Source organism: Oreochromis aureus, linkage group 12 (assembly GCF_013358895.1).
Source record: "Oreochromis aureus strain Israel breed Guangdong linkage group 12, ZZ_aureus, whole genome shotgun sequence".
Lineage (NCBI taxonomy): Eukaryota > Metazoa > Chordata > Actinopteri > Cichliformes > Cichlidae > Oreochromis > Oreochromis aureus.
Genome location: NC_052953.1, coordinates 22345674 through 22358149, shown reverse-complemented (window position 1 = coordinate 22358149; position 12476 = coordinate 22345674). Strand labels below are relative to the sequence as shown.

Genomic DNA, 12476 nt, shown 5'->3' with positions numbered 1-12476 from the left:
TGCATGGCTGTACATTAGCAATGCACCTCATTGTAGCTACAGACTTTGTGTAGTTGGTATCTTGAACAGCATACTTTTTACACACATATTTAAGATTCCAATATTCTTAAATAGAGCTAATGCACTCCATTAGCTTTTTTGCATATCACATATAGCCATACAATTACACATAATAACCTTTAGCAGCTTTCTGTGCATTAGGTCTGAGAATTGGATTAACAATGACAACAGGATTGACCAATTATACTTACATATGGACTATTTAATAAACTAGTAAACCCTTCTCCAAGCAAATCAGTTAATAAATTACTGTTTCTGCAGTATATTAGTGTGGTGAATTCAATTACAACTGCTATCATGAAGTAAGTGCAATTGCTAGATAACAACAGGCTGCAATTTAGGTAAAAATACGAAAACATATCACATGTGCACAACAGTTAAACAACTCTTTTTTTTTTTCATGTGTAATCCATTCATTCAACACACCATACAGAGACATGATCATTCGGCTATTGACTCTTTTTGGAAATAAACAGGTTAGTGGAGTCTGAAATGGTGGTTGGGGAAAAAATGTTATCTCTGCAGGCTCTATAGTGTGAGCATACTGCTTGTAAAACTGACAAATTATGGAGGTGCAACATTGTAAGTGACTCTTACACTTCGAGTTCTTGCACTGTTGTTAGCAAAGCTAAGTGCACAAGACTTTCTGGCAGCAGCTTCCCACTTTTAGACAGCAGATTGGTGTGAAAACAGGCTGCAGGAACACTGCTGTCTGTACACAGCCAGAGTGTTTATGATGTAAAAAATGCATAACTCCAGGGTTTCTGCCAGTGTTGCCAGACCAGTGGCACGCCAGCCCTAAGCTGACCCAACCAGGGCTAAGCATCAGGCAATTTTCTTAATGTATTTTTAAGATGTTTTGCAGACATATGTTACGCCATGTCTGAAAAATTGTAACAATTAATACTTAATATATCTTGTTGGAATCCAGTTCACATTAATCTTTTTTTAAACCTGTATAAATTTTAAAAAAGCTCCAAAGGGGTTCCTACAACAGCAAAGAATTAAAAGCAAAAAAAAAAAAAGAAGCTGTGAGATTTACTGGCTGATTTGATCTCCCACTTACACCGAGTTTACCCTCTGCTGCATCTCCCTCCTGTGTCCCGTGTTCTCACAAGGTGCACCCACTCCACCGACAGCGCTGCTGGCCAGGCAAAAACTGTAAGCTCTGACGTGTAGAGCGGACCAACGGCAGCTTTAAATCCGTACCAAGCATGGTGATGTGACCCTTTTGGTGCCTTATTACGTCCATCTCCTGTAGCAAGGGTTAATGAGTGATATCCATGGAAGAAAGATAAACAGGAGTACACAAAGATGCAGATGGACTTGGATACATGCAACCAACAACCTATTTTGGTGACAGCTGGATGGTTTTGTCTGCTTCTTTGGTTCTCTAGAAGCTATTCTGAAGAATAACACGACTTGATCTTTCAGCTGCTGTCAAGCTGTTCTCTTTGCTCCCACTTCATCCTCTGACTTTCTCATTCTCTTACTCTCCCTTAGTCTCTCTCTCCCTCTCTCCCTTAAAATCACGTATCATGAGCATGCTGGCGATTGGTGTTCCAAGCAGGGGAAAAGCAGGGGTAGGGAGTGGCATATCTGCACATATACAGCCGACCGTATGAACACACATTTGCATGCTGCCCACAAACACTAAAAAACACACATCCATTAGAAAGAAAAAAAAAAAATAGGCCAACCTTGTCACCTGAACTGCCCTTATAAAGTAGTTTAAAAAAATCTGGCTTTAGCCATAACAAGGTATACAGTATTGTGAATCCAAGTAAAGCAAATCAGCATATTTTTCTTTTACTATTAGTGCTTTGTTAATTGACTGTGTCCTTGCTTTAGAAATTAAAGTAATAGATATGAAGATATGTTATCATAACATATCATAACTTCTCATTAAGTTTCACATTTAAAATCTATTACTTTACAAGTACTGAAACCAAGGCTGACTTTAGAATGTGAAATTTTGAAATTGTAGTATCCGTTTAATAAAAAAAATAGTTTTTTGCCCAAATCCTTCAGCCCTATCCTGAATAATCTATTTCTTAAGTTGTTAAAAGCTTAAATTAAACATTGCATCACAGTGCAATGCCAGCTTTAGAAATGGCATAAAGTAACACTGCCTTAGCTTAATTTTCCCATCACTACCAGGGCTTTTTTTATGTGGCAGGGAATTTTCTAACTTTTCACTTAACATGGTTGATTAATTATTTCCATGAAAGTCAAACTTAAGCCTTTAAAAATCATCTCCAGGTTAAACTGGATTGATCAAATAATAGTGATGATTAATTGTGAAGAACAGCTGCTAGTTTGGCGACATTGAGGCCATTTATATAAACACAGCACTGTTGATTCCCGTAATGCATGACTATCTCACTTTAATTTGGGCTAACACATTTTATCGGGCTGAAACCGTGATTATGCTTGTTACTTTGTTCACTGCGCAAAAAATAAACTAAAAACAAACAAACAAACAAACAAGAAAAATCTACACCACCATAAAATTTCACACTCAAGACTGCAGCAAGTCAAGCGTGCCTCAATCATCTTTAAAATATAGGTGTTCGAGCACAAACCGAATTGTGTACTTTTGCCAAAATTATCTGCAAAAGTAGGGCTGGGCGATATGGCCTAAAATTCATATCGCGATATAATTTGAAGCATGTGCGATAACGATATATATCACGATATATTCTTTTCTTCTGTATAACGTATTTTCCAAACTATAAGGCACACTTAAAATCCTTTAATTTTCTCAAAAATCGAGAGTGTGCCTTATGTATGAATTCTGGTTGTGCTCACTGACCTTGAACCGATTTTGGCGCAGCAGAAATCTGTTAAAAATGTTTTAGTACAACTTTGGTAAGCCTGCTGATGGACTGCTTGATGGATTGTCAGAGCATTACGGCTGCCGTAGTGAGGAGTAATCTGGGTCCAAAACTCCATCCCCTTCAGGTCCCAAAGTCAAACGAACACTGAGAGTTAAAAACAGTCTAAATTCTTTCATCTTTAATTAAATCATCAGCGTTGCTGCTTTATCGGGTGTAACAATTAAGTTTAACATCCATGCATCTAGGGCTGTTCGATATAACGATATATATCGGATGACGATATAAAAACGTCTATCGTTTCATTTTACGCTATCGTTTGTTTTGTGGTGTCGCAAAATAAACTGTTTACGGCAATATTTTTCATTATTTTGATGGTCACTGTAGTGGCTATATTAATTTCCTAAAGTTCTCTCTTTCTCTTATATTTAATATAACCACACTACAGACAGACAAGCGCTTGTTTTTATGCGTTGTCGTTAGCAACAACGACGGTAAAACCACCTCATGTCCGCTTGTTTATTTTCCACATAAACCTTTCACAATAAAGCTCAAGATCCTGTTGAGACTTTTCAAAATAAACTGAATCACGTGAAAGATGCAGAGTATTTACGGATGAGAAGCAAAAATGAGCCGTCAGGTGCTAAAAAATAAACCTTAGACTCAAACGTTAGAACAGGCTTTTCCCCGCAGCACGCCGTGTAATAAATACTCACAAAGAAAACGGCGGCCGTTACAACCTATGTCTAAAAATGTATCGTTTCATGCATCAGTTAAAACACTCGACTCCAGGTACGCGATGCCCAGCTGGAAACACTTCACGCAAGTCGAGCTGCCCGACATTCACAGAATTTACAGAAAATGTTACATTTTTGTGATTTATATTGTTATTGGACGATAGATGTCTTAATATCGGGATATGAGATTTTGGTCATATCGCACAGCCCTACATGCATCCATGAAAACAGAATTTATTAAATTTAACGGAGTTAGAAGTTAACAGGAAGTTAGCTCGCTAGTTTATACCTAAACATTTCATACCATGTTCTGACAGAGATTTTTGAAACTAATTAAAACGTACAGCTCTGCTACCACTTCCAACATAAGTGAAGACAGAAAACTAAACAGCAGTGGCGTTTGCAGGGTTACCGAAGTTGGACTACCTGGTATATAATGTTGTGCTACGTGATTGCTAGCGACACAGCTATGTTAGCATAACATTAGCACAGTGAAGCTGGAGGATGAACGTCAACTTTTTTTCCACTCAATAAAAGTTAACGTGAGGGATTCTGGTGGTCAGGGACAAATGCAATTGCCTAGCAGGATGCTATACACGGGCCAAACTTCAGTCAGGAGAACATAATCTACTGATGATAATGGTTGTAGCCGCTGTGATACTTTCTACCAAAACAGGCGCAGCTTGATGACATCATCAACATGCGCTATCGCGATATCGCGATATAGTCAAAATCTCTATCGTTGGCCAAATCTATATCGTTTCTATCGTATATCGTTTATATCGCCCACCCCTATGCAAAAGGTCTCTTTTTTTTTTTCAAACTGCTGAAGTAATACTTCTGAGTTCTGTGCCAAATGGGAAGCAGAACCAGTGCATCCTGTGCTAATTGAAAATATGCACCATTATACCTGAAGAGCTGAATGTGCACACAGACCCATACCTCCAGCTCATCCATTTTGCATATGCACATGGCAACCAGAAAACATTGCACCAAAGCTTAACCACGAATTTAACAACAGCGAGCATAAACAAAGCTTTGTGACCTGCATAAAAAAAAAAAAAAAATGTTTGTGGAAGCAAAGTAAAACCTAACATGCTAGCATGGTATTGCTGATGGACAAGAACTTTTGTACAGCCATGAAATTCAAGGAGTACCCCAAATTATAGAATTTTCTTTTCAGGAGTTCACGGCCAACAGCCTTCTTTTACTAATATGTGCGTAAACACTTATTACCCTACGCAAAAAACAAGTGCATACTCACAAGTGCGTAGCCATTCAAACAACTCCCATGCAAAATGTGATCCTTTAATCATTTACTTACATTTGTTTTTTCATGTTTCCACAACGAATAGAAAGGAAGTTGTAGAGCTGACGATGACAGACAACAGTTGTGAGTTGGAGCAAGTTCTAATTTCATTATGCATATGCTTCTAATAAACAAGATTAAGTTCCATGGTCAACAAGTCCCTTATCAAATGTTTGATTCTTTTATCCCCCCCATCTTGCCTTTCTCTGCAGAACAGGAGTTAGCAAGAGGAAAAAATATAATGATGCTGTAAAATACTGTGCTTGTCACATGACAAACAACATCTGCTGGCAACCTCACTCAAGAAGGAGGGTGACAGCACACCTGAAATTGTACAGATGAAGATATGGGAAAGTCAATCTTCGGATCCTCAGCTTTGCTCAGTCTAAATGATAACCAGCCAACACTTTAATCCCCAGTCACTCAAGCCAATACCTCAGCTGTCCTTCTGTGAATCAGCTTCCTTGAAATAACAGGATTACATCAGTAATAATAACAAGCTTCACTCCCACATATGCCAACAATCTTCCTCTGAGCATTTGATTACTACAAGTTCAAGCATACAGTTAGGAACACCATCTATGAAAAGAACTAAAACCACGTCCATGTCCAACTGTTAAAAAACAACAAGATACTGTATCTCACAATAAAATGGAAACATGCAACAGCAGTTTTCAGTTATGTGGCTATTCCTTCAGCATTCACTGCAACGGCATCACTGCCGCAAAAAGAATTTTTTCAAATCACAGGAAGTCATGACAGTAGTACTATAATACCAAAGCCTAACCTGGCACTGTAATACTTTCCATTCACTCCCCAATCCATCAATCAGCAAACCTAGTTAAAAAGAAAAGTCATTCAAATCAGAAATCCTGCACATTGTCAAACACAACTCAAATGCTTCAGAGGATCCTGTTAGGGCCACAATGAATGGTTCAGAAGTCTTGAAAACAGGATGCTGGGTGAGAAAAGGCAGGGCAATGTGGGCGATGGAAGAGTATAGCACGAGAATGTATAGCAAGCTGGAAATATATGGAAACTATAGACTGTCTTATGAATGCACAAGACAGATATTATACTAATAAAAGTTGGAGCGGGATCAATCGGCAAATCAGTCAAACCAGCCCTAAGCATGATCATTCTTGGTTATAATGGTTCAGGAGACTGAGGGGATATTTGTTGAGCAACGAGCAATCACAGCCTAATACTACTATATATTATTTACACACACACACACACACACACACACACACACACACACACACACACAAAATAGGAGAGCTGCAATAATTTAAAAAATGAAGGACAGGAAATGGCATGCTCAAAAGTGTAATGATTGTCACAGTGTTATTAATCAAATACTGCTTTGTAATAAAAGTGCTGTAATATATTGACCACTGGGAACAGCTTCCATCAGGGAATAATCTAATTAAACTATGCAATCAATCCTTGTGGCTTATCAGAATTCCGTTGCCTTCATCACAAAGGCCAATTAGGTAGTGTTGCTGCAAAATTAGCAGTAAACTTACAGACATGTTTCCACAGCCAACTGGTAAATCTGGTAAACTCATTCACACAACCACAGATTTTCAAATCCAAGTTTTGTTTCCAATTTTTTTTCCCCTTCCTTCCGCCTACCACAACCTCCTGTGGGAAACCCTTTATGACTTAAAATCCCCTCTAATCTTCGTGGAAACTCAAAATCAACGACTCATTTCCCAATGTGCTGTTTGTTTAAGCTCAGGCTCACGGCCAGTGGTTTCTAAAGGTAGCAGGAACACACACTACTGGGGCCACCTGACATCTTCACTCCCGCATCTTTGTTAATCATCAGCTTCTTATCAAACATCCTTTCAAACATTCATACAGTGCTTTTAACCACACATGGTCAAAACAGGGCCTGAGAGCTAAATCTGACCCAGGGTCTGGACAAAAACTGTGTGCAAAAATCCTAAAAATCAAAAGCAAAATAATCCCTAAAATGAAAATAAAAAAGGCAGCACTATGTTAATGAAGCTGAAGGACTGACTTAACCTGATTCCAACCGAAGGTGCCACTTTTAAGACTGTTGTGGCCATCGCAAATTGTTCATTATTAATATAAGAATGTATAAGCCAGTGGGTTTGTACATAAATAGAAACTGTTTAATCTTTTCTTCATTCAGTGAGGCAGTTTCTTAGTTTATGAAACAGCAGCTCAAGCACTCCACGCTGGCAAATAGCCTGTTTTGAAATAATATCAAAATCATTGAGTTTAATACATCTCTACACCATGTCCATCATTTTGCAATAAAATTTTCAAATACATTGCCTATAATATGGCTATCTGTAGCAAAAAAATGCAGCCCTCTTCCACTTTTTACCTACATACACGCACACAAATACACACAGGAAACTAGACAATACCCTGTTTAGATAATATTTTTGACTATAGCCCGCAAGTCTTATTTGTAGCCCTAATGTATCCAGGTTAGCTGGCTTTAGCCCTCGTCAGCACTGGCAGGGGAATGTGAAAGCTCTGCTAATGTGTTTTACTGTCACAGAGGAAATTAATTTATTACAGGCAGGGAAAATAATCAGCTGTCACAGACAAGCTGGGCCGACACTGTGGGAAATAAAAAGGAGAAATTCAGCATTATTTTTAAAGCTAAAATTACACTACAGACCTGATTGGATTATTTAAGTGATTAAAGAAATTAGGTGATTTTAAGTAACTGTTATAGTAAGTTGTTTCATACTTATTGCTTTTTCTTGTTGAGATTATTCAGAATTTTACCTTCTGCTTAGCAAGATGGATGTTAACAACCAAGGTTCATGCTGAGCAATGAATGTTTTTATACTGTTACAGTTTACTGGCTACATAATCAAATGAACAACACATACAGAATCACTGTGATTAAGGCAGTAAGCTGTCAATGTCCCTCAGCTTTACTTTTAAGCCACAGTTTAAGTAGTCTGCGTCCTTTTTTTGATTTGTTTTGAGGTGCAATATTTGTTGGGGTTGGGAGTGGAGGGTGAATAATAATGTTTTAAAAAAGTTATTTTTGACTGCAGGCACGATTACTCAATCATGACTGGACCCAAGGACAAAACAGGGCGCGACACGTCTAATTGTAATTTGAGACCTTGGACGCTTCTATCTCAGATACTATCTGTTTCAGAGCTGTTACTCACCTAACAGATTTGGCATGATGCACTGCGCAGCACCTCTGACGTCACATCAGCTCCTTCTATCAACAGTGAATCAGTGGCACAATCAGAAGGAGAGAGAGATCCCAGCCTTTACTGGGCCAACTTTACAAGACAAAGTCAGCACCTCATAACTTGCCCGTTTCTGAGCAGCATCCAGTGACAGAAAAGGTGATAAAATAAGTGCTCTCAGGATGTCATTTCTCTGAAGGTGCTTTTACTGCCAATCGCAAGTGTTCTCATGTAAAAGACACACACGCGGTATATTAAGTGTATGACTGTAGTATTTTAATCAGATGTTTACAGAATACAATTTTCTTAAAAAACAAAGAAAATCCATTCACTTTGAATTTGGAAATAAAATCAAAAATAGTAAACCTCATTCTAATAAACTGCCACACAATTCTTATATACTAATAATACCCAAAAATGTGGTCCAGCTTTCTGGTGCAATCACAACCACTACAAACAATTCACCAAACCACAAAGCCAATACAGCGGAAAAGCTTGTGTTGTGAACATTTCTTGCACAACTCGACTAAGAAAGACACTGGAGATTGTGATGGTGAGAGTCAAAATGATTCAGGGTATTCTACTCTGGTCCAAAGTTATGCACTGGTGAGAGGTTTAGTGAATGTAGCAGATAAATATTTGAATTCAAGTTACGCATGATGAAGCAAGTAAAACCACAGAAAGCCAACCCCCCCCCCCCCAATAACATGTAGTAATTGTTTCAATGCCTCAGTGAAAATCCTTCAAGCTGATAAACTGGAGTGTGAGTGTAAACCTGTGAAGAAGTCTGCATTTCCAGGGCAAAACTACAACTTCCAAAGCAGCAGCACATGTAGGAGCCAAGATATAAGTGATGTTCATTCCACTTAAGGTTATTCATTACCAAAACAGGCAACAGTGTAAAACGCTGCCCTTCCCCTTCCTCTGTAATCTGACAGCGAGATATAGAATGGCTTCTAAAATAAGAGCTGAATCCACACTCCAAGCCTAGTCACTTCCATATCTCACAGTATGAGGGCTAGAAATGACAAAGCTCAGCAGTTTTCTAATGAGACTATAATAAATGGAAGGCCTATATTTAGGTTATTACAACATCAGCAGCGCACACGCAGGTTTGAACATGGGTTTCTGTGCATGCCTGATAAAGTCATGACAGTACCCACAATTAGTCAGATGCTTTCTAAAGTACAGTGCTTAGGCGGAATTTACTGTGCTACAGACAAGAAAAGAAAAAAGGTTTGCAAATGCTTTGTTTTAAGTTTTAGTTCACTTCAATCACAGGCAAAATATTTAGACACGATGACCATTCTCTCAGAGCATTGTAAATTGGTTGTAAGTAGACAGTTGTGCAGCAAAGCAGAAACAAGATTTTCTACTTCCCATGTAGCATTACAGAGAACTATGCACTTTTCTGTTATCTACTATTTATAGTAAAGTGTATAGCTTTGTGTCAAATGCACAGGCATTGATTTTAATGTATCTGGGCCAATAGTGCCAAGGGTTCTTGCCAGCCTAAAACTTAAGCCTAAAACAAGAAAAACGCTATGTTTAATCAAAGAAAAAAAGTTGCTTTGGAAGTATTTGTGCATCCCCTGAGTTCAAATTGTCACAATTGTCACCAACGGCACCTGGAATGAAGTTGGTCTCCATACAATTGTTGATTTAGGTTTTTGATACAACAGAAAAAGAAAGAGAGGCTAAGGAGCTTGGATTAAAAAGCAACTGGAGTTCTTTAAGTTTCTTAAAGACATTTCACCTCTTATCTGAGAAGTGTCTTCAATTCTGAAAGAACTATTCAAAGAAAGTGTCTCGATATGTATATACTGACTTTATCCAAACTTAATGATTTCTCATCTTCTTCCAAAAACATAAAAACTACAAAAAAATGGAACAGTGCCCAGAGTTAATCACACTACATAGAGGCTGAATGTTAAGCTGAAAGATTACATGGAACAGGAAACGAAAAACCTACCGAGTTCACTTGAAAGAAATCTAAAAACAACAACAAAGCTCAAATAAGCCTGGACAACTGCTGCAGTGGACAATTTTGAATGTTCTTAATCGCTCAGTTTCACTGCATCACAAAGAAGTTCTTTGTATACCATGACTTCTCTGCAGAATGGGCAAAGCTGAAGGACCAACAACAGCATGAACGTGAACAAAAGCGCCCGCACTACCAGTTGTCCCACATGTTTTTGACAGCAATTTTGTTACTGTTACACTGTATTACTCAGTGTTGATTACTGTGTTTACTGTGTATATACATAATACTTGTTCTGCTTGGGTGATCCTGTGAAATGAGGCTATGCTGACAACAGCTGTCCAAGTCAATTATTGATATGTAGTAGTCCATTGTGAGAATGTTTATAAGGGCATTTACTATAAGTGAATCAGCTCTCTGTAAAAATAATGAACAGGCATTACTACTGTGTTGCTAGGGTTTCTATTTCATATTGAATCTCCTGTCAATTCAATTTGATCTCAGTTATTTCAGTGCTTTCTAGAATAACAGGTGTGCAAACGCACAACAGATGTATTTTAGGTAATGTATCTTGGGAAACTGGCATTATTTCAAAGCCACATCTACCAAATATACCTCAAGTGCAAAACAGGAAGGCTATGAAAACGCAATACAATAAATAAATTGCTTAAGTGTTTCTATTTTCTAGCAGTCATAGACGTCACTTAACTTGTGGTTTACTTACTGGTTAGTGGGAGGTGCAGAGAGTGGGAACGTCACCTCTTCTTCGTCGATTTCCATCCCATCTTGCATGTCGCTTTCATCCATAGTGCCACCGAGCCCCCCACAGCTAGGAGGCGGAGGAGGTGGTGGTGGAAGTGGTGGGAAGACAGTGGGCCCATCCGGGCCTGTTGATGTGGGTGAGATCCGACTAGCTGGACCCTCCATAGTTGGAGAGCAGCACATGCCGCCCACTGTCCCTGAGCTTGTTCCTTGAAAAACTGAATATCCACCTCCTGCTACGCCACTCCCTGCTCCGGTCATATCCCCACTAGGCATGGAGGAATAGATCATATTAATCTCTGAAAGGGAGTCCGGAGATGTGTTTGAATGCTGTCGGGTGGCTGGTGCCGGCACTTGCCCCAAATCAGTGGTTCGGACTCTGCTCGGCTTGGGATAGTATGGGAAAGGGGCCGCCGTCTCCGGGCCTCCTCCGCCTGCCACCCCTGTCCCTGTCGCGACCGAGCCCGTATCCTCACTGCTGACCTCCGCTGCCATCATAGTAGAAAAATACGTAGAGGGGAGAAAGTCCAGAAGGGAACCTGCCCTTCCCCTCTGTTTTCACAATAATCCCTCGGTGTTTGGGCTCCTGGGAAACAACACCAAAAGTTTCTCAAAAACGCGTTCAGGTAGCCGGCTAATGTTAGCCAACAGCTAACTTAGCTTACTTGGCTGCACTAGCGGGCGTTAGCTTCGCCTCGCATTCGCTCCCTGCAAAAATCACCGAGCTAACGCTAGCGGGACAGCTAGCAGCTTCGAGACACTTGATGAGTTCTTGCTCGCTATGTCTTCATTGTTTCCTGAGTTTAGAGTTCACGCAGAAACACTACTTGAGATTAACCGTTACAATACTTCCAACAGAATATCACTTCACCTATATTTCCTGTTGGTATTTTTGAGACTGGGGGGATGTTCGGACTTCACCCTCGGCACCAAAGCAGACCACTTGTCGATGAGTGTTGTTTTATTGTCACTGTTGTGTGTAATCCCCTTCTTTTTTCCCAGTGTTGTTTTCTTCAGTTTTAAACCGTCTCCAGTAGCGTTCCCAGACGACTTCAGCCTTATCGCCTATATCCCCGGAGCGGCATGTTGTTCTCCGCGTACTGCCATGTCGTTTACCAACATTTATTATCTGCGTACAAGCTTTATTTCTGGGTTTCGGGGCTGGTGGCTTGCCCGCTGCTGCGCTGCTCTTGTCTCCCCTCCCTCTCCCACTCCTCTCCAGTTAAAGATCAGACACAGCTAAGTGAACACAGAGCGGAACTTTTTTTCCCCCAAATTTAATCCATGGCATCTTCAATCACGTTAAATCTTATTAAGTTGAATAAAATGTGATATTGTCCTTGTTACGTAAATAAAATATAGAATCTCATAATGGTTTGTTTTTTCTTACCAGAGGGGTCAGAGGGTCTCAGTGGCCGCAGAAAACAAGACAAGTAGCAGAGTAAAATCAGTCCTCTAGATATTTTTCTGCAAATAATCTCTTGCTGAACTACTATACTGTGGCAGGAAATGTTTACACCTTTGATCTGCTGTTTTTTAACACGTCAGCAACACTGAACAAGTTTCACTAGTTATCAGATAAGCGGCTCT

At 39.5% G+C, this 12476-nt stretch overlaps 1 protein-coding gene across 1 annotated transcript in view; it reads right to left on the bottom strand.

Moving 5' to 3' along the window:
• LOC116317445 (ras GTPase-activating protein 1) overlaps window positions 1-12171 on the bottom strand; it is a 29549-nt gene extending 17378 nt beyond the window's left edge. Inside the window, exon 1 of the mRNA XM_031736216.2 lies at window positions 10849-12171. Within this exon, the coding sequence (XP_031592076.1) occupies window positions 10849-11384 (536 nt within the window). The 5' untranslated portion in view covers window positions 11385-12171. The remainder of the gene's footprint in view (window positions 1-10848) is intronic.
• Between the last annotated feature and the right edge of the window lie 305 nt (window positions 12172-12476).